General features: G+C 45.1%; 1 protein-coding gene across 7 annotated transcripts in view; it reads right to left on the bottom strand.

Moving 5' to 3' along the window:
- The window catches only part of TLN2 (talin 2), a 431106-nt gene that overhangs the window by 132731 nt on the left and 277298 nt on the right, over positions 1 to 21077 (bottom strand). For all 7 annotated transcript variants that reach the window (XM_047736618.1, XM_047736620.1, XM_047736617.1 and 4 more), the window contains 9 exons: positions 20674 to 20882; positions 19816 to 19914; positions 15495 to 15662; positions 13291 to 13585; positions 10524 to 10690; positions 6951 to 7079; positions 5647 to 5760; positions 3491 to 3604; positions 966 to 1100 (listed from right to left, as the gene is read on the bottom strand). In XM_047736618.1, coding sequence (XP_047592574.1) covers positions 966 to 1100; positions 3491 to 3604; positions 5647 to 5760; positions 6951 to 7079; positions 10524 to 10690; positions 13291 to 13585; positions 15495 to 15662; positions 19816 to 19914; positions 20674 to 20882 — 1430 coding nt within the window. The remainder of the gene's footprint in view (positions 1 to 965; positions 1101 to 3490; positions 3605 to 5646; positions 5761 to 6950; positions 7080 to 10523; positions 10691 to 13290; positions 13586 to 15494; positions 15663 to 19815; positions 19915 to 20673; positions 20883 to 21077) is intronic.

Raw genomic sequence — 21077 nt, 5'->3', positions numbered from 1 at the left:
AGGCTCACTGATGAGACTCGTAAAATGTAGATGTTCAGGTTCTATGACCACAGACTCTGACTCAGCTGCTCAGGGGTGAGGCCTGGGAACCTGCATTCTGAATGCTCCCAGGTGATTCCAGTGGAGACAGTCCCTGGACCTCTCGTTGAGAAACACAGCTCGAGATACTTTTTTCCAACTGAACATTATCTTAAAACTTTGGATATTTTTCTTTGGTGCTTCAGTACACTGTTCATATTAAGAATTCAAATCAGCTTCTAACCTTCTCCCCTTGCTCATGTATGAGGCCTCCAGTTCCGATAAAGGGATCACTACAATGAGGAAAAATGAACTCATGCCAGAATGTCATGCTAATAACATATCAAACAGTACAGTAATGAGGCCCTTGATAATTAATAAGTGCTAGAGACAGAAACTCATTAATCTTTAATTCTGTTCTATTGAGGACCTTGTTAAGGTGGACGTTCCCATGTAAAATGGGAAAAGTTTTCAGGGCAAAAAAGATAATATAAATACCTGTCCCCCCCCCCAAATAAATTTGCTGCCTAAATAACTCATTAAATCCACAAAATAATACCTGGAAAATATCATCACTTATTCTGGCCTACAATTTACCTGGCACCAAGAAACTGATGACTATCTGTCTCCCCTAAGATTGTGAACAATGGACCATTGCTTGTTCCCGGGGTACTGGGGAGGGGGAAGGAGCATATAATCTAAAATAGTTTAACAAAAGTCCTGTGCAACTGGAAGGTGGGTCAACTAAGTCTAGGAGAGTGGCTAAAAATGGCAGAAGCTAAGCTACATGGGCATCTTTTAAAGATCAAGCAAACGGAACAGACAGCTCTGCCCAAAATATGCCCGGCAGTGTTCCGGTCCTGGGTCATCCCCAGGTCACATCCCACAGTAAGGCATCTGCAGCTCCGTTCCCAGTGAGCTAACTGCTGTGACAAAGGTCCACTTGCCTTCTGCGAGGCAGTTCGCAGCTCCGCCAAGCTGGTGGCAAGGTTCTTGGCACACTGGCTCAGCTGCATGGCCGCAGCCTGGTCACTCACAGTGGGCACGGCGGCTTTGGCGGAGGACACCATCTTGCTTCCAGGCTGTAAGGAGATGAGCAGAGAGCGAGACGGTGCCTGAGCAGCAGGAGTCAGAGCAGAGACCCAAAGAGCCGTGCCGCAAATCACCCAGAATTTACTGAGCCCTACACCAAGGAAGACCACAACCATCTAGACTACCCCTGAAAACTGCCACCCCAGATCAGATACGCTAGGGCAGTAAGCTCTAGAAATGTTAAGAAAAAGAAAACAAAGTATGCATCACGGAAAGGGGGCAAAATAAGGATGGTAGCTTGAAATTCTCATTTAAAACCGATTTCAAAGAGAGTTTATTAAAAACATTTCTTTGTGTTTCTTAGCATAGCTCTCTAATCTGTGTCTCAGATACATCTAATAGACTGCTTTAAAAAATGTGGTAAGATAAAATGAAAGAAAATGACCTGTCACGTCTCATCTCACTACCCAGGATAATCTCACCATGCATGGACATCTGTATGCATGCATACATATTTCCAAAAATAAGATCATACTGTTTATTCTATTTTCCAAACTTAAGAGCTGTCTAGTATTCCACTGTATATATCTGTTAATATTTCTCAGTCCTGTGGCGTTGGGTATGTTTCCATTTTTCCAGTGTAATAAACAATAGTGTGACAAAAGCTTTGTAGCTAAGATTTTTCACACATTCGTAATTTTCTTTGTGTAAAACTTTAAAAGTACAATTTGGACCAAAGAACAAATTGTTTTAGGGGTTTTAATATAGATGATATAAAACTGCTTTTAGTAACGCTTAAACAATTTAAGTGTCAGAAAATAAACATTAATGACAGAAGTTAATATTTTTAATATTTAAATAACACAGGAGAATTCATTAAAAAAAAAATCAGCCTGAAATGTACGTTGATAACCTCACTTAATGAAAACAACTGAAACATGAAACCCATTTAACATGTGACAATCAAGGAAACGCAAAGTCAAACAATAAGAACTTCAGGAAATTATCAACAACCTAGTTTTTAAATGCTTGAGTCCCCAACTTGGAAAAGATGTATAAGAAAACGTGCTCCATGCATGGCCACACATAAACTTGGATTCATTCAGCTTTCCAGAAGGGCCATTTTACAACACATATGAATGAAGTTTAAAACGTTCTCAACTCTTTGGTCTGTCACTCCCATTTCCACTTATTTCTAACTTTGCCTTATTCTTATTACCATCTGATGTATCTGTGATGGCAAAATTAAAAGAATGAAAGGAAAAGGAAAAATAAGAGCGGGGACAGAGTGGACCCTGAAACATGTCTACGTGGCTCTATCATAATACCCTCAAAGCCTGCCCACGGAGGGGACAACCCAACTGGCTCCAGGCCCTCAAACCACCCCAGTGAAAAGAGAAACACCTGTCCAAGCCACAATGCTCAACAGCCCCAAGATAAAAATAAGCCACTTGCAATCCTATTTCTGGGAATTTACCCTAATAATTCAGGAGAAGTACAAATATTTGAGCACACATGACGACTTTTATCCTATCACAGGTTGTTTACAATGGCAAATAATTGAAAACCACCTGCAGGTCTAGTGGGGAGGGAAGAGCCAAGCAGAGCATGGCTGTGGCCATAGGATGGATTACTTAAAACCCAAAATACTCATAATACAAATGTTAACATGAAGGGCAGAGTCTACACACAATAATCCCAATTTAAAAAGATGTATACAGGGACGCCTGGGTGGCCCAGTCAGTTAAGCATCTGCCTTCAGCTTGTGCTGGAGTTACAGTGCTTGGAAAATTAGCCCGACAGATGTGTCAGTGAGTCCTGTAGGCACAGGTTCAGCTAGAAAAGGACAAGGAAGAGGATCTGTTCGGGAGATACAAGTAGACAGGAAGTGCCAAGGGATCTGAATTCAAGGAGTATGTAAAAAGGGAGTTTTCCCACCACTTCATAGTCTCATTTTTTCTTAAAATGAATCCACCCCATTCGCCGGCAAAAACGGACAACACTTAGTAATTGTACAACTGCCACAAAAAAAGATCCCACCTTTGGAGAAGATGCACTTACCACTTCTTTTACCCCCAGTCTGTGAATAACAGCATTAGACTCTCTGGAAACTGGCAGACCAAGAGCTCTACCTAGTACCAGGCTGTTCAACAAAACTTGCCACTTATCCCATGTTTTCTCTCACAGAGGAGAAATAAAGAGGAGATTCCCAAGAGAAATGGATTATGGGCCATCTCCCAGGGCAATTTCCCTGCACAGCAGCATTCTGCTTTGCCAAGCTAAATCCACCTCTCCTGAAATTGGAAATACAGTGAGAAGGCCTACAAAGGTCTGCTCATGGCAAAGACTTGGCCGTGACTGTGGAACTGGGTAATTCTGGCACCTCCTACCCCATGGGTGGGGGAGCTCTGGGCACAACCCAGGTAACTGCTTCTGTTACCTGGAGAAAGTTCTGGCTGGAGATGATGAGAGCCAGCTGGGCGCTCAGGTCTTCTGCTTGGGCTTGGCTCCCTCGCACGCCCTGGACCAGCTGAGGGATGTGGTCGGCCACCGCCTACAGGAAGCAAGGAGAATTAAAACAGAGCACAGCTAGCAAGACAGGAAGGACCCCAGGGACAATGTTTTTGGGATGGGCTATTCCAGCAGGGCCATGCTTGTCCCAAACCTTGCATTTACCCAGCACTTGGAAGCCAGCTGGGTCCTTAAAACATAGAATCCTAACACAGTACCTCTGGGTAGCTGTCTCCCACACACACTCTACCCTGCGCTCCTAAAGGTCCCAGTGCATTTAAGCATAGTATGAGTCTCCGTAAGGAGATCTGAAAAGCATTTGCCCACTTGCAACAAATACCAACCTGGCCAATTACGGTTTAGAGCTTCAAAGCAAACAAAGAATCTGTACAATTCACCAGCGGATAAACTCAAGTCACATAGTGTAATGAAGAGAAAAAAGTGAGAGAAGTCTTCATCTGCCAGCCGAAGTCATTCCTTCGATCTCTTACTTGGCAGGTATGCATTCTGGCCGTCACCTTTCCTGTCACTACAGTTCTTCACTCTCGGAGTAGCCCTCCTCATTTCTCAAGCTGGAAATCCCAATGCCCAGGATTGAGGAGGAAGGAGCAGCATTTCAGTGTCATAGGAGACCAACCTTCTAACTTTGCTGTGTTCTCCCCTCTGTGACCAGTGCTCACCTGACTGGCCATGTCCTCAACAGTCACAGCACAGTAGCCCCCATTGCTGATGAAGGTCCTACGTGTATACCAGCCTGCTGACTTATTTTTTGGGGAGCCCATTCCAGCAAGGATTAAAAAAATATTGCCATGAGATTTTCCTCAGATTCTCTTCAGGACTGGCTCCAGTAATCTGGGCCACTTTCCTCTCTCCTCTGCAACCTGATACATAGTAAAGCTCTAGTTTCCTGACAAGACGCCCAGGCACTGAGTATCTTCAGTCTCTGCAAAAATGGGAGGGGGTTAGTCCACCCTGTAGGACTGTCCTGGACACAAGGAGCAAGTGCTCTCTGAGAAGGGTTTTCTTACCTGTGCTGCCAGGTGGCCTGAGGCTCTAGGAGACAACACACACCCCCTACAGGGGCCTGGCTCGCAGGAAAGACCCTTCATTCTCCATATAGTCCCATGGACCAGGCCTTACTGCATTGCTGAGTCTTTTCTGCTCCTCAGGTTGTGGGGGTGGGGAGGCTCAGAGAACCCAGAATCAGGACTTGGAGGGCTCTGGGTGGTTCTCTTCAGAAGTAAAGCCATCTCTGAGGTAGAAGTGGTAACCCCTCTCCCATGTGAACTGTGTCACAGAGGAGATGAGGAAAAAGGGGGGATAGTGCAGTCAACTCTCGAACCTTGGCACAGACACAGCTTTCCACTCAGCCCCCGCTGCTTGCTCACTGCGGACACCTTTGGGAGACTCCAGGCAGACATACCGCCAACACGTGGGCAATGGTGACACAATTATACATTGTGTCTAGCACCATTCAAGGGTTTCCTGGGAGTGAACTCCTTGGGCCTTCAGAAGCAGCAACAAAGGGGTTCACTGCACCCGTTGGGGCACGTTGGCTTCAACATGCCATCAAGGTCCAGCTCTCAGAAGAACAAATGTGCAACAGAGGAGAGCCCCAAAGCACATGAGCCCTGAGGCCTGATGGGATGATGGGATGAAATAAATGTGCGAGTCCACGCGAAGCAGGATTCCGCAGACACTGAAGGCCGAGGCCCACCTCTTAGAAGGAGAAAGGCACTCTGGAAATTCAATGCTTTGTTACCATTTCAGAGCCCTAAAATGGCCTTGTTAACGATCCCCCTTGATTTGGTCTCTTGAAGAGAAAGCCAAGAATCTAGACAAAGGGAAGGCAATGCTGGAAAAAGCACCATACTCTCCCTTCAGACACAGGCCATCCACTTATGAGACAAAAACCAGATGTGTGTGTGTTGGTATGTGTGCGCACACCTGCAACATGGGAGCGTGAGCACACTCCATCAGGGGCCTGGGTGATCAGTCGTAACCGAATGATCCCAGCACTTGGCCCCCTAATGGCCGTCAGCGTCATCCACAGCAGACCCGGCTCTCGGGTGGCCGGAAGCTCACCTTGCAGCTCTGGACCAGCTGCTGCTGGGCGGCGGGGTTCTTGTTGGACACGGCTGCGTTCTGGGAGGCGGCGATGGTCTGCGTGGCGGCGGCTGCGGCCTGCTTGGCTGCCACCTGGACAGGAGAGCGACAGGAGGTGAGCCAGGCTTTGAGCGTCCCCTGACACAAACACACACAGATACGTGCCCCTCCCACTGAGGGGCTGGCACGGGCGAGCTGCCTGTGTAAGAAAGGGCGCTGCAGGCCCAGGCCCTGCTTTCTGAATGTCACCGATGAACCTCGTCTAACAATACCCCATTATCTCCATGTGCTTTACAATCCTCAGGACAAGCGATAAAGACAGGCACGCTTGAGAGCTCAGGTTCCAGTGTTCATTTGTCTCTCTCCAAAAGATAAGGGACAATTAATTCCAAGACCACGATGGCACTGATAAGTGGCATCAAGTCTAAATGGTTCAGGGGAATTGTATTTTTTTCCCCCACAAGCAAGACAAATGCTGGTGTGCTCATGGCTCTCCTCTGGCCGCCTGTGGGAAGCCTCGCTTCAGAAAGGCCCAGACTTCCCCACCTGAGAACTTAATTGTGTTTATCACATCCTTCCAAGAACAAGGAGGCCAGTTTTGTTCCAGAATCCAGCAGACTACATGGAGGGATTCATCAGACAGGCAGGTTCTCGGCCTCCAACCTCCCAAATTTTAGTGTAAGAGTCTCCGTGTACCTTTGTGAGAGAGATTTTCTTACAGACTTTGTGCCTACTGCTACTTCCTTTTTTCTTCACCCCAGAATAAGTACATGCTCTGAAAAATGACAAAAATATTTTCTTATGACTCTATCCCATATCTCTCCGCCAAAGCCTGATCCCCATTCTCCAGTCTTTCCGAGTCTGTATTTTCTACTGGGAGTCCTGACAGAGTCATTGCCTCTGACAAAATAAGTAAATTGTCAGCTAAAGGTCCTTTCTGAACATGGGTATCCCTTAATGCCAGGAGGACAAAAATTCCTATTTCCTCCCCCGCCCCCCCCACAAAAAAGAACTCTATTCAAGAACGCTAAACTCAGAAGACTTTGCTTACTGAAACCATGAGGTGAAGCTATTTTTCAAAGTGTCAGTGTGCCATTGAACCAAATGTACAACGTACCTAAAGCAATTTCAAATTGTTTATGAGTATCTTAACCATTCAACCCCATCGTTCATCTCGCGGTAGCTTCCTTTATATGGGCATGGCTTTATTCATTTGGGTACTCTTCCAAGTAACTCTTTGCAATCTAAAATAGACATCCTAGGAAACCAGCCTCTTTACCCACCTCCAATCGGTTGACAATTTTTTTCTTGATGGCGTTCTGGGCAGCGGCGTTGGTGGCCACCCGGAGACCCTCAGCAGCTTCTCTCAGTCTCTGCTGCTGGTCTTCATTCTCAGGATTGGCTGCAGCCCCCTGAAGAGGAGAAAAGAGAGATTCTGAGAGGTCCATGGGGCAGTGTGCCATAGATGCTCAACTTTCTCCTGGTAATATAAAATATGTGGAAGACAGAGCAAACATGTCAAGCAGTATCTTTACAATACAGATGTTTCATCTCATAACAACATAAAAAATCTACCAGGGATGTTTCAAAACTGCAGCAGTAAACAGGAGAAATCCAATGGTATTAATTAAACACTTGAGATCTTAGCCTTGGTCATCCATGTAAATTAACTTGTGGTCCGATCGCCATGGTTTCAAAGATGTTAAGATAAACACACATCGCCCCCACTCTCCCGCCCAAATCTCTCAGGGAGAATTTCATTTTAATTGGCACGACAGACACACGTCACTGCTGAAAGACTCCCGTCTTGCAACACTAGTTAATGTGGATGGGCTAAGAACACAGACGAATGGGGTCAGGGAATGCCATCCAAAATATAAGGAAACGCTGTTCAAGAAAGACTATGCCTAGAAACTGCATTCCTGGAAAACCTGAGTTGGAGAGGACAGCCAAGCAGTGCTGGTACTCCTCTACACCGAATAATGGGAGATATCCCATGCTCCTAATCTTGGCAGGGAAAGAGAAAGGCGCTATGCATGGCCCATGGCCACACTGTGTTGCTGTAGCTTCAAGTGTCTCAGGAAAGCAAATGGATTTTATTTAGATGGGTGGAATTCTGAAGTAGGGAAAAGGCTAACGGCAATGTGGGAAGAAGATATAATTTTAGGGAGCCTGGGTGGCTCAGTTGGTTGAGCCTTTGTCTCAGGTCATGATCCTGGATTCCCAGGCTCGAGTCCCACATCAGGCTGCTTGGTGGGGAGTCTGCTTCTCTCTCTGACCCTCCCCCTCTCATGCTCTCTTCTCTCTCTCTCTCTCTTTCTCTCTCAAATAAATAAAATCTTAAAAAAAGAATGCATAATTTTACTGCACAGTAATTAACAAAGACTTAAAGGACATCCAGCCTTCCACTCCCACCTGCAATAGAAGCAGAGACTGAGATTTCCCTCACGGAGTCTGGATGTTCTCAGACCAGTTCTTAATATATGCAGGTGAATGAATTTCTTTTCATGAACACTTCAGGGTGATAACATTTGCTCACAAGGCAGAGACAAAAGCAGAAACACACACTCCAATTATTGAAAATCGATTTTCCCATGTCTCCATTTACCAAATGGGGCCAACTTGCCAAACTGACCCTTTACAAGAACCTATTTCTTTGAGCTATTTTAAAAGTTATAAGAATTCAGACAAAAAAAAAAAAAGTTATAGGAATTCATCCTGGCTGGAAGAGTTTTAACATCTGTGACGGAAGTGTTCTGGCAATCCTTTAGAAGGGAATCTTCCATTCTTTCAAACTGCAACACTCTAAGTAGTCTTGACTTTGTGTTTCTAGCAACAAAAAATAATTCTGTTTTGGTGTTTCATGTGTGAAAGGTTGTTTGGGCTACTTTTGTATTCTTTTACAAATTTAGGAAAATCATTTTATTTCCTTGGTCATCAGATATTTAAGCCACTCCTATACTTGCCTTCCTCTGGTATTTTGGGCAGCAGAAAACCATCATTTCTGCACTTGAGTCTGAAGTGGGCATGTGGATCCTTCCTTAGCAACGTCTCTTTCACGATGAATGTCCATTAGATATGAGGTACTAGTGTTGGCCCAGAATCTTGGTTACTGATTATGAAATGTATTTTTTTCTGGACATAAATATATTTTTTGGAGTTTTAACCATCATAGATCCTTTAGCTTTCAACAAAATTCAGCCAATTAAAATACTGTCATGAAGACCCTGTGACAACTTTTAATTAAAAGAATGTATAGAAACACCATTGTCTCATCTGACAGAAATAATCAGAAATAAATAAATAAATCAGTTTCTGGTACTGTGGTACATTCAGTAAGGTCTGGTGAGCACCACAAATCTAGAAACAGAAAATACACAATGGTCCCAGCTCAATCCTGATTATGTGATAGTAGGCTTAATCGTTTCAAGTTTTTATTTTCCTATTTGTTAACAGGGATTGATTAGATTTTGCACTAAGCTTCTTTCCAGTCTGCCAGTTAATTTTTGTGCCAGCAGATGAAAGTTTGCTTAAAATAGCTATGCTTAGACTTAGAAGCAGGGGGCAGAATTAATAAAAACCATAAAGAAATTAACCACTGCATAAATCCCTAATAAATATATTTGGCTAAAAGGGGCAGTTAAGGGCAGAGCTTCTCAGCTGAAACAGGGCTAAGGGGACAGAGGAAGAAAGTTCAGACCCTGCCCTTCCTTGGGTTTCTCTTCAGCCTGTTCACGAGGTACCTCCAAGAAATCACAGTCCCCCAGCGACTACAATGGTGAGTCAGTTGAGGAAGATCTACATGATTCACCACATGTCATAATACATTTTAAGTCAAAGAAGTCAAAGAAGGTAGGTTGAGATGCACTGGTATTCTGCTGGAGGCCAGGGAGATTAGGATACAATGTGGGGGCTTTTAATGAATCTTAAATGCACAGAAATACATTAAACTTGTTATCTTAAGCTGATTTTTATTTTATTTATAGCCATCTGCTTTTTCCATTAATTCCACCAAAAACGCACACAAGTTGCATAATAACAAAAAGAGGAACATTAAAAAAGACAGCTTTATCCCCAGAATGCAGTCCTCACCTCGAGGTGGGCATCAGAATCTTCTGTGGAACTGACTTGCAGGCACACACACAGTCCCCCCCAGTGACTTTGTGAATCAGGGTCTTTGGGGGTAGAACTGAGACATGTGCATTTTAATGTTTTATGATGGGGGGGGCTCTGAAACAGAGCCCCGAGATAAACATCACTGGTTTTTAGAAGCTGCATGCTGAAGCATAGCTGTCAAAAGAGCAAAGAGCTGACTCTTCACTCTTCATTCAGGCTGTTATATAATATTTAAAACCGCTACTGGGATTTGAAGAAGAGTGAGGCAGGAAGCCCTCTACTATGTAAAATCTTGATGGGAGTTTACAGTGGAAAAGTCAAATGGAGGGCAAAGTAATATTCAGGTTGCAGGCAAAAGAAGAGGCCTATTTGAATCTGCTGTTGATCATCTCCAGTTTAAATGAATCCCATTTGCAGTAAGCCGGTGGCGATAACCGCCCCGCCGCCCCCCCACCCCCCACCCCCCGACCGTCATCCCCACCCCCTCCTGCACAGAGTGCACTCACTGAGCAAGGACTTTGTCCCTGACAGCTGAGTCAGCACCAGTCCCCTCAAAGAGTGTTATTCTCATGTTCCATGCCCTTCTTTCCCAGTGCAACAAGGTCAAACATGACACAACCGTATAGGTCTTAAACCACAAAAATGCACACTCTGCTGACCGTTCTTTATCTTCAGGGTACCTTCCAAATCCTAACTCTTAATAATGTTCCCTTTCCCGTTGAATAAATCCATTCCAATACCTTTGCAGCTTCCACCATGCGAGCCGTGGAGTCGGCCAGGAGTTTTGCGGCCGCCAGGAGCTTCTTTGAGTTCTCCATGTCGATTTCAGCTTCTGCATCAGACCTCATGGCGTTGACGAGGTCTGAGGTGGCCTGGGCCAGGACCCGGGCCTGGCGCACCATTTCACCTAAGGGATGGGATTGAGAATGCCATATGTCCGTCTGCTTTCTAAAGCTCAAAACCTGCACAGTCTAGTCTCCACACCTCTGGCAAGGGGGACAGAGAGAAGGGAGCCCCCAAACTCTAGTCCTAAGCAAGGCAGTCCACTTAGACCCAGGACCAAAAATACTCCTGGTGGCTGGCAGGACTATCCACCCCAAACACAGCCAACTTCCACCTTGAACCCTGAGGGATCAACAGGACACAAGGAAGCAAAGAGGAGTTCTTTGGAAAGAGAAGGCAGGAACAAAGTTATGTGGATTTATTACACGATTGAGTAAAATATTTATTTAGAAAATATTATTTACCTCCCTTCAAGAACCACTTACTCCAAAGTCCTTATAATAAACTCTGCATAATGGCATAAAAATTATTTTTAAAATTTGAAAGAATTTGTATGTTACTTAACTCCAGATGAATAACATCACAGGATCCATTGTATTTGTGTTGTTTGGCTCTCAGTAACAGGAAGCACAGACCCCAGTTTCATGCTCAACTCCGAAGATTTGCCTTGGCTCAGGTTTTCCTATCAGTTTTCTGTTTGCTCACCCTTTTCTTCCCAGTGCTGGTTTTGATCTATGGTTAATAATTGTTTGGTTTTATGGTTCCTGTGGTTTTTATTGATATCTATTTCAATTTTCTTCTAGAAGTAGGAGGGGTATAAGAGTAAACATTTAAAATAAAACTACTCAGATGTAAGGGAATTTTTCCTCTCCCAAAGGTCATCTGAGAAGGATGCCAAAACACTGACATTAAGGAGGGGAAAAAAGCTTTCATAAAAATCGAGATGTGTTAAATTCAAGGTATTAGGGATTGGATCTTGGGATGGTAGAAGGACTTGAGGGGGAAAACTGGTTAAATCTGAATCCTGTCAGCAGTGAACAGTTATGCCCCACAGTAATCTCCTAGTTCTGACAAATGTGCTGTGGGTTAGGGAAGATGCAAAAAAAATGAGGGAAAATGGGAAGGGTAATAAGTACTCCCTGTATAACCTCTATAACTTTTCTGTAAATGTGAAAGCATTCCAAAATAAAAGGTTTATTGAAAAATAAAACAACCAAAAAATCCAAATGTGCATAGTATTCCAACATTCTTAAACCATGTAAGGAAGATATAGGAAAGCACAAGCTTTTTATGTTTGTTTGTTTGTCTTAAATATTTATTACAAAGAATAGCTCTGTGCCAACCAGGAAGTAAGGAAACAAATGTCTTACAAACTACTGGTAGAGTTCTAAAGCAGAGGGTTGCAAACTACTGGTAGGGTTGCAAAGAGTAAGAAAAAGTTCATACACACACATTGTACATACTTATTGGTCCAAAAATTCCACTTATTACATATAGCCCCCAAAGTATACCAAGATAAAATAGTTACTGTAGTATTATTTTTGTTAAAGCAAAACAAAGTAAGAAGCAGACCAAAAAACTTGGAAATGACCTACATGTCTACCTAAAGATAATTGGTTAAGTAAATTAGGATAGAATTCCATAGAGTAGAATATTATGCTGCCATTAAAAAGATTAGCCCTGTAGATGAACATGAAAAATGTCTTTAAAGATATATTAAGAGAAAAAAAAGGTTGCAGGAGAGTATAAATAATGCAATTCATTTATACAGAAAGAAAGATGGTATTATACACACACACACACACACACACACGAACATATGAGACTTTGGAAGGTCAAAAATTTCTGGACATGTAAAAGAGAAACTGGTGAGTTGCCAAATCTGGAGATTTAGATGGAATAGAAATGGCCTGGGTCTGGGAAGATTTACTTTTCAACCGATAGACTAAAGGGTGCATTGTATCTATTTCAAATTTTCTGTATATTATGATCTTTGACATCTTAAAAAAAAAAACAACACAAAAACCTTTCTGGCTAGAGAGAGACTGCCCTTTGGCAGGCTAGGCCAACTTCTAGAGATAGCAAAACTCCAGCCAGCCTTTGATAAACAAATTAACTAGCCAGGAGCCACGCCTCCTCTGTGGGGCCAGTATAGCCCTGGAGGCAATATCCTTAGGCCTCAGTCATCCCAGAGCCTGATACCAGGCAACTAGGTAGAGCCTGGTGAAAACAGTCAAACTAAGCAGTCCCAAGCTGTTCACCTTGCCCTGCCTTGCCTTTCGAATAGAAATCCCAATAAAGGCCACAACCGAAGCTCTCCCTTCAGTCCTGTCTTCTGCAACCAGACCAAACCCGATGCTTCCCCTGGGACTGTGTATGGCACATGGTGCCCGTCTCTCAGGGACTTGTGACTGGAATAGAGTTTTCCTTCCAAGCTTCATTCCTGTCTCCTCCTGTGGCTGACTCTTTACCATGCCACGTTCAGCATGTTCCTTCAAATGAACGGCATTTGCCAAGAAGTTATTTAAAAAGGCTGGTTAACGAATTCTTGTTGCTATGGAAGGGCCCATTAGGAGTCTTCCATCTTTCTCCGAGTTTCAGTGAGGAAGTCTCTGAGAGAGGCTGAGGACAACCCACCATGGCCAGGCAGCCATCACCTTTCTTGCCATTGTCCCCACAAGGGAACCCCAAGGAGACCCATCCACCCACGGCGTCGCCCCTCACCAGCGTCGCCCATGGAACTGAAGATGCTCTCGGTGACACACATGATGGTGTCGGTGGCCTGGTCGTAGCGGCCGATGGGCTCGCCGCGGCTGGCGAACTGTCGCACGTGCTGCAGGAGATCGTGCAGGGCCTGGCTGACCACGCTGGCCGCTGCGCTGACCTGCTTCAGGAGCTCGCTATCGTCGGTGGCCGCTTGGCAGGCACGGACACAGTTCTCCACCGAACGGTCCACGAGCTTCCCTGCTTCAATCAGCTGCTCCTGGCACACGGGGGAGCTGATGGTGGGGCTCACCACCTGAAGGGACATAGGAGTAGGTCGTGGGCACTGAGAGTCAACTCCCGGTCCCCACCGTGTCCTTTCCACCAAGTCCCTTCCTGCTTTGTGCCTCCGTTCCTTAGAGGGCCGAGGGTTACACTAAACCGTCACTATGGTTTCTCATACTTCACAATTTCACTCTGTTTTGGTGACTTCTGATGCCCACGAATTTTTATCTTCATCAGTCATACATAACTATACTATTGACTACTTCACAGAGAGAAATTTCTGGTATTGATGTCATGCCTCCTCCTTTTAGGAACCTCTAACTTGAGGGGCGCCTGGGTGGCTCAGTGGGTTAAGCCGCTGCCTTCGGCTCAGGTCATGATCTCAGGGTCCTGGGATCGAGTCCCGCATCGGGCTCTCTGCTCAGCAGGGAGCCTGCTTCCCTTCCTCTCTCTCTGCCTGCCTCTCTGCCTATTTCTGATCTCTGTCTGTCAAATAAATAAATAAAATCTTTTAAAAAAAAAAAAAAAAAAAAAAGGAACCTCTAACTTGAGTCATCTGAACTAGAATAACAAGACTAAGGGAATTGTATTTCTTTTTTTTTTTTTTTTAAAGATTTTATTTATTTATTTAACAGACAGATCACAAGTAGGCAGAGAGGCAGGCAGAGAGAGAGAGAGAGAGGAGGAAGCAGGCTCCCTGCCGAGCAGAGAGCCCGATGCGGGGCTCGATCCCAGGACCCTGGGATCATGACCTGAGCCGAAGGCAGAGGCTTTAACCCACTGAGCCACCCAGGCGCCCCGGGAATTGTATTTCTTTTCTAGAGACATCTGGAACTCTGTACCTCTTGGTACTTTAAAAAATGGGGGGTGGGGGTGTGTGGCACCTGGGTGGCTCAGTTGTTAAGTGTCTGCCTTCGGCTCAGGTCATGATCCCGGGTCCTGGGATTGAGCCCTGCATTGGGCTCCCTGCTCAGCAGGAAGCCTGCTTCTCCCTCTCCTACCCCCCCCGCCCTGCCCCGCTGGTGTTCCCTCTCTCACTGTGTCTCTGTCAAATAAATAAATAAAATCTTTTAAAAAATAAAGAAAGAAAGAACGGGGATTTCTGTCAGTTATCTGTCAGTGGGTACTTGGAGAGTGCCCAAGGAAAGCACAAGTGATACCATGAGGACTGCTCCTTCTGACACTATAAATCCCACTGGAGGATAGGACATGCGAGGCTAAGCTGGTCATGGATCTACAGAAGATGTTACGTCATCAGGTTGAGAAAACGGACACTTCCCATCTTTGGATGCATGAACACGTGTTGGGGAGGAAAAGGTACATGAAATCCGACAGCCTGAGATTACCCCGGTTCTGCCACGGATGACTTTTGGGGCCTCAAGCTACTTGTGAACATCTAGGTGCCTCAGTTCCCTGTTTGGCAAACTGGGGAGGATGTGCTCCACAAGGTGGAGTTTGACACCCAGCGTGTGCACATCGTAATGGTCAACTCAAACATGAACTTAAACATGACCTTAAACCCGATTATCCTCACTCTGACACTGTACAGCACAGGAGGGGCACTCCCAAATCGGCAGATTATCTATGGACCATGCATGAGGCTCTACTACATTTCTGTGCAACCCAACAACTCTTTGTGTGCAGGTGTAAAGAAGACACACTGAGAAGTCCAAAGGGGAGACACAGTGATCTGCGAGCAGAAACAGCCATTAGACACAGTCAGGGACCCCTGCCTGAGGACTTAGGCAAAGAACAAATGATAAAAGCACAAGGGGGCAGTTAATGCCAAAATCCTATTGTGTTATCTTGACGACACCTGAGGCAAGCTCTAAATCTCAGACAATTGTAACAAATTCCACCTCTGTTTGCCCCCAGTGACTGGAGGCAGACCAGAGCGCATGACGCTTGGAGGAACGGGCCCATGGTGCCAGCTGGCTTACCTTGGCACACGCCACAAGCTGGGAGGTAGAGAGGGCACACTGGGTGGCAGCAGCAATCACCCTGTTCTGTAGGACCGTGTCTTCAGCTACTTGGGCAACATTCTTCGCCTTTAATACCAACATGGCAGCAGCATTGGCAACAGCTTTGGCCAAACTCATTAAAACATCCTAAGATGGGGAATAAAAAACCAGTCATTTATTTTTCTTTTAATCCCCTTTATAGCCTAGAAATAAAATGTGGTAACATTTTACTAAAATTCCATTTGAACTTTTTCTTACCGGTCCTTCCTAAGACACTTATTTTTCTGAAATGTCAACTCACCCTTAAACATAATTAAAGAAAGAGACTTGTGTCCTAATGACATGTCTCTTATGTATTCAGTAGCATAAGGTTTAAATCTAAAACAGAGTTATTCCAGGGGAGGGTTTTTGTTTTAAGCACGGATTCACATTCATGTACCTCTCTAACACTGGGAGTCTTGATTAAGTCTCTTGAAGATGTGGTCGGTGCAGTAGCTCAAGAAAAGCTAAACTATAGCCAGATGCCATAAATACAACATACTGTGGGGAGGGTAGAATTCGTGGCCTCCAAGTCATCGCGTTCTGCTGTCCCTTGAAAATTTATCACTTGGATTTCCATTTTGCACAAGGATCCAAGGTACCATCAGCAATTCAGGCACATCTCTGCCTCCAGAGGGCAATGTTGGACACGCACAGACAATACCTATGGCTCGAGTCAAGGAGTGCTCTGAACGGAAGTTCTTCTCAGTGTTCTGTAGTCTTCTGGATAGGGATTAAGTTATTACGAGAAGTGGAAAGGAAGCCTGCATAAATAACGAGCTACAAGCTACAACCTCACTGAAGATGCAAGGAGCTTGCATAAATAACGAGCTACAAGCTACAACCTCACTGAAGATGCAAGGAGCTTTGAGCCTCAGTTTATACTTTGACTCAACAAAAAGGCGTTCTGTCTGCACGATGGAGAATCCTTTGATTCAGCCCACCAGATTTGTCACCCACCTGGGTGACCTGAAGAATAACCACTGTTAACATTTAATTTGCTTCTTTGCTTTTAATACCGAAGGTTGTTTATTTGGTTTGGAAATGCCTTCCCGAACACATCCCAAACTTATGAGGCATTTTTATTTTGAACAAACATGTCAAGGCCTTCTCCCAGAGGAAATGTGGTCAGAAGTCTTTATTAATTCATCAGATAATGAAAAGCACTTTTGATTCTGAATGCAAAGGGCACCCACAGAGTCTTTACAAGGAGATATTTTATGAGGAGATATGTTGGAGAGAGAGGGTTCAGCCTGCACAATGTTACACAGAGCAGAAAATACATGCTATCTAGGCAGATCAGAAACCCATAAACCTACCACATAAACTAATTTTAAAATGGACAAAACCCAAGCACTCTTAAAGAAACAGTGTAGTCCAGTCTTTCTTTTAGGTCTCCAATGTTTATTAGATGTCCAAGAAAAAAGCAAAGCCTGAGGTTCCAAAAGTTGAAGATGCTTTTAGGATCCGATTGGCACTTATCTGCCACGTAACTTTTAGAAACTGCCCCCAACATGGCCTGTGAAGTTACGGCTCTTGAACACCTATCTTGATGCTCAGCAAACACTCAATGTGAACATCACAAATTATTTACAAAATTTTTAAAAAATATCTTTCCAAAGTGGGTCACGGTCCTCTTTCACTTGATATGAATTCGTCTTTTCACCGAGGGACCAAGATCTGGTCATGTAGACTCACGATTGTTCTAAAGGCCTTTGTTAGACTCATTAAAGAAATCCTGTTCCTTCTATTAATTTTGTCCAAAAAAAATACAGTTAGAAAAAGAATGTGATACAACAGCCACAGTTGCTGACAAGGCCTTTGTCAAACCTTTCAACAAGACCATGATTATGTAGCCCGTGTAAAATAAATCTTTGTTAACTCTGGGAACATGCAGTACATTGAGAACCCAAGAAAAGCTCTGAGATAAGATCTCAAGAATCAGAAAAATAGTGCATAAGAAATCCAATGTCAGTAAGCCAGGGGCTACTCATAACTGGAGAAGGGTACGGGATCACCTTACTGCACTGAGCTTTGCCCAGAGATCTTACAGAAACAGAAAGCATTCAAGTCAGGCCTTTTCCCGGCACGAAAGCCTCTTTGGGACCATACTGTGAACCTGAACCTGCTTTCCTAGCGTGTCTGAATACAAACCACAGGAAGCAGAGTTTGCATTCATATGTGATGATAACTGTCTGTCAAAGAGAGAAAGAAAAGAGAAAGCCTTCAGCAAGCCAAGATGCATGCAATGTCTACAGGAAGAACCGTGACTTTCTTCTCAACTGTTCCAAACACTCCGGGAGAGCGATCACATTTTTGAAGAAAGTAAGTTGACCATTTCATGTTAGTAAAGCCAAGTAAACCAACAGCTGAATGTCTTTTTTTTTTTTTTTTAAGATTTTATTTATTCATTTTACAGACAGAGATCACCAGTAGGCAGAGAGGCAGGCAGAGAGAGAGAGCAGGAAGCAGGCTCCCTGCTGAGCAGAGAGCCCGACGTGGGGCTCGATCCCAGGACCCGGTCCTGGGACCATGACCCGAGCAGAAGGCAGCGGCTTTAACCCACTCAGCCACCCAGGCGCCCCCAACAGCTGAATGTCTTATTTACCCAATTTCTTTTTTTTTTATTTTTTTTTTTATTTTTTTTTTTTATTTACCCAATTTCTAAGCAGGTGCCCGCCTACAAAGAATTTCCTGCTCTAATACAAAAAGCAATAGCTAATACAAGGGCAGTTTGGGGATCCAGCTCATGGGAAGTCAGGACAGGGTCGCAGTTCATTGGAATTTCGTGGGATATACTTACGTGGTCTGCATCAATTCTCTTTGAGTGAAATTACTACTGGCCATCCCGGCATAGAAATGGTTTCCAGGAATACTGCTACCCCCCCTTATGGGGCTCACCCTCCATCAAGACATGAATGTTCAATCATGAACATGAAGAGGACATGAATGAGTCTTCTGGCCACAGCACACAGGTGTGCGGAAAGTAGAGAAGAAACAAACGCATCTGTAGATGCAAGTTCCATGTATCACAACAGGTATGGCCACGTCTTAGCATAACTCACGCATCTTGCATAGACGGAGTCTGGTAGTTCCAGAGAACACAGCATACAGCACTGCCACTCACGAAGCAACAAACTTGAATTCTACAGTAAAGATGAATGGTCTTTTTATTCCGAATGCTACTAGGAAACGTGACATAAAATTTGGAAAAAGCATCTTGCAGAGAATCTGAGCTCCAACGGTAAGTTGAATGAGAATGTAGTTACATACTATTTAAAATTCGGTCTTAGGGGACGCCTGGGTGGCTCAGTTGGTTAAGCAGCTGCCTTCGGCTCAGGTCATGATCCCAGCGTCCTGGGATCGAGTCCCACATCGGGCTCCTTGCTCATCAGGGAGCCTGCTTCTCCCTCTGCCTCTGCCTGCCATTCTGTCTGCCTGTGCTTGCTCTCTCTCCCCGCCTCTCTCTCTGACAAATAAATAAATAAAATCTTTAAAAAAAAAAAAATTCGGTCTTAGGAAGAAGAGAAAGGCACGAAGGGCAGCTTCCCACAAGGATGGGAGTGGACAAGTTCAGTGTAGCCTGGAGCTCCCCTTGTCTGTGGCATCTGGGAATGGAGGCAGAGAAGCTGAGCTCCTCCCGGAGCAGACAGCCCATCACGCAGGCCCTAAGCAGAAGCTACGGCTGTGCAGCAGAGGACGAATGGCACATGTCTTTGGTATGCAACAAGAAGGGTGACTGAAAGAAAAAAGTCCCCACTATGCTGCTTTTGGATATGATACAGACAACAGACCCACCTCTGACCATGAAGGAGAGCCCATGCTCTGTGTGAACACAGTGTACGGGAGCACATGTATCCTCTCTTTTATGCAGACTCCAGAACAATGCAGCTAAAAACTGTGCCCAGAAGAGGAAACAAGACTGGCCATGAGTCAATAATTACAGAGATTGGATGGCAGACACAAGGAAGTTCATGGCATCATTCTCTCCACTTTTGTGTTTAATGAACATCCAGGCATACGTCATGACCAGTGAGAACAGCTAAATAAGTGCTTTACAACAATGATGCAAGATACGAAAGGAAGTGAGTTTTTTAATTGAAAATTTAAAAAAAACTAACAAGGCTTGTCCCCAAGAAAATCCACCTCAATCTTATTCTTGACAACCCAAAAAAGATTTGGTTTTTCACACATTCTCCCTGTTTGGGTCTAGACCATCACTTAGACACCTGTCCGACATTACGGGCTGCAAATATCTTACTTGGAATCGCTCATCTGTCTCGTTCTCTCCGATCTGTCTCAGAAGATCCCCACTGGCTTGTCCAATGCTTCCAGCAGCAGTCAAAACTGTCTGTCGAGGCTAGAAAAACACACACTGGTTAGAAAGAAAATGCATTTCCTCCACAGTTCCATCAGACAGGAGGGTAGCAAGAGGAATCCTGAGGGAGTGGCCTCCTCCTGCACCTAGATGAGAGTCTATTGGCCAGAGAGGAGACCTAAATATCCCGGTAAAATCTTTGCAAGCCTGGGTGGCTCAGTGGATTAAGTTTCTGCCTTCGGCTCAGGTCATGATCTCAGGGTCCTGGGATTGAGCCCCACATTAGGCTCGGTGCTCAACAGGGAGCCTGCTTTTCCCTCTCCCTCTGCCTGTCTCTCTGCCTACTTGTGTTCTCTTTTCTCTGTCAAATAAATAAAATCTTTAAAAAAAAAAATCTGTGCAAGGAAATGCCTGATGTCTCACGAAGTAGGCACAGGCGGTTCGATTTGAAATGTCCAATCAATGAGTCCTGCTCAGCTGGTAGGAAGGTGATATGCACTTTACAGAAATTAGGGCACCATCCTGTATCCCCTTCAAATGTGTATTGACTATGTATGTTTCTGAGGTTGAATCTAACCAAGTACCCTGGGGTGAGGGGACAGGGAGGTTTCCCACTAGCAGCTCAACCAGTCCCCAAAGTTGAACCATAGATTCTGTACCCAGTTCACCAAGTCCAAACCCCACAGTCTCATTACATGCCCCACCAGGATGGAAGAACAGCTTTGGAGCAGGAGCCCTATAGCACTCAAGGCCGCACCTGCCTCGTCAGAACCTGAGTGACCACGTGCCCCAAGAGCTCACCTCTCCAGAAGTAGGCTGCACAGCCTTCAGCAGGTCTGACACTGCCCCTGCGAGGGTCCTCGCAGCTCTGAGCAGGTCCTCCCCACTGCCCACTTCATCGTCCATCAGAGCCGCCAACAGCTTCACGCCCTTGGACATCTCCGTCAGGTTGGAAGAAATGGTGGTGATCGCACATCCCACTGCTGTGTAGTCGGTGTCTGCAGGGTCACCTGGAACAGAGAAGGGCCACCACCATCACAGGAGGGTGGTGAAGGGTGAGGAGAGCCCAGATGGGGGCGGGCTTCAGCCATCACTCTGAGGGAGCCAGACACAGAGCCGCACGCACACAGGGAGATGCCTGGCTCCCTGTCTCCGAGGCGCTGCTCCTCCCAAGTCCTTTTGCCTGGAGGTCTCCTACACTGCAA

Source organism: Lutra lutra, chromosome 7, assembly GCF_902655055.1.
Source record: "Lutra lutra chromosome 7, mLutLut1.2, whole genome shotgun sequence".
NCBI classification, from domain to species: domain Eukaryota; kingdom Metazoa; phylum Chordata; class Mammalia; order Carnivora; family Mustelidae; genus Lutra; species Lutra lutra.
Note: the sequence above shows the minus strand (reverse complement) of the source record. Positions and strands in the feature narration are given on the sequence as shown.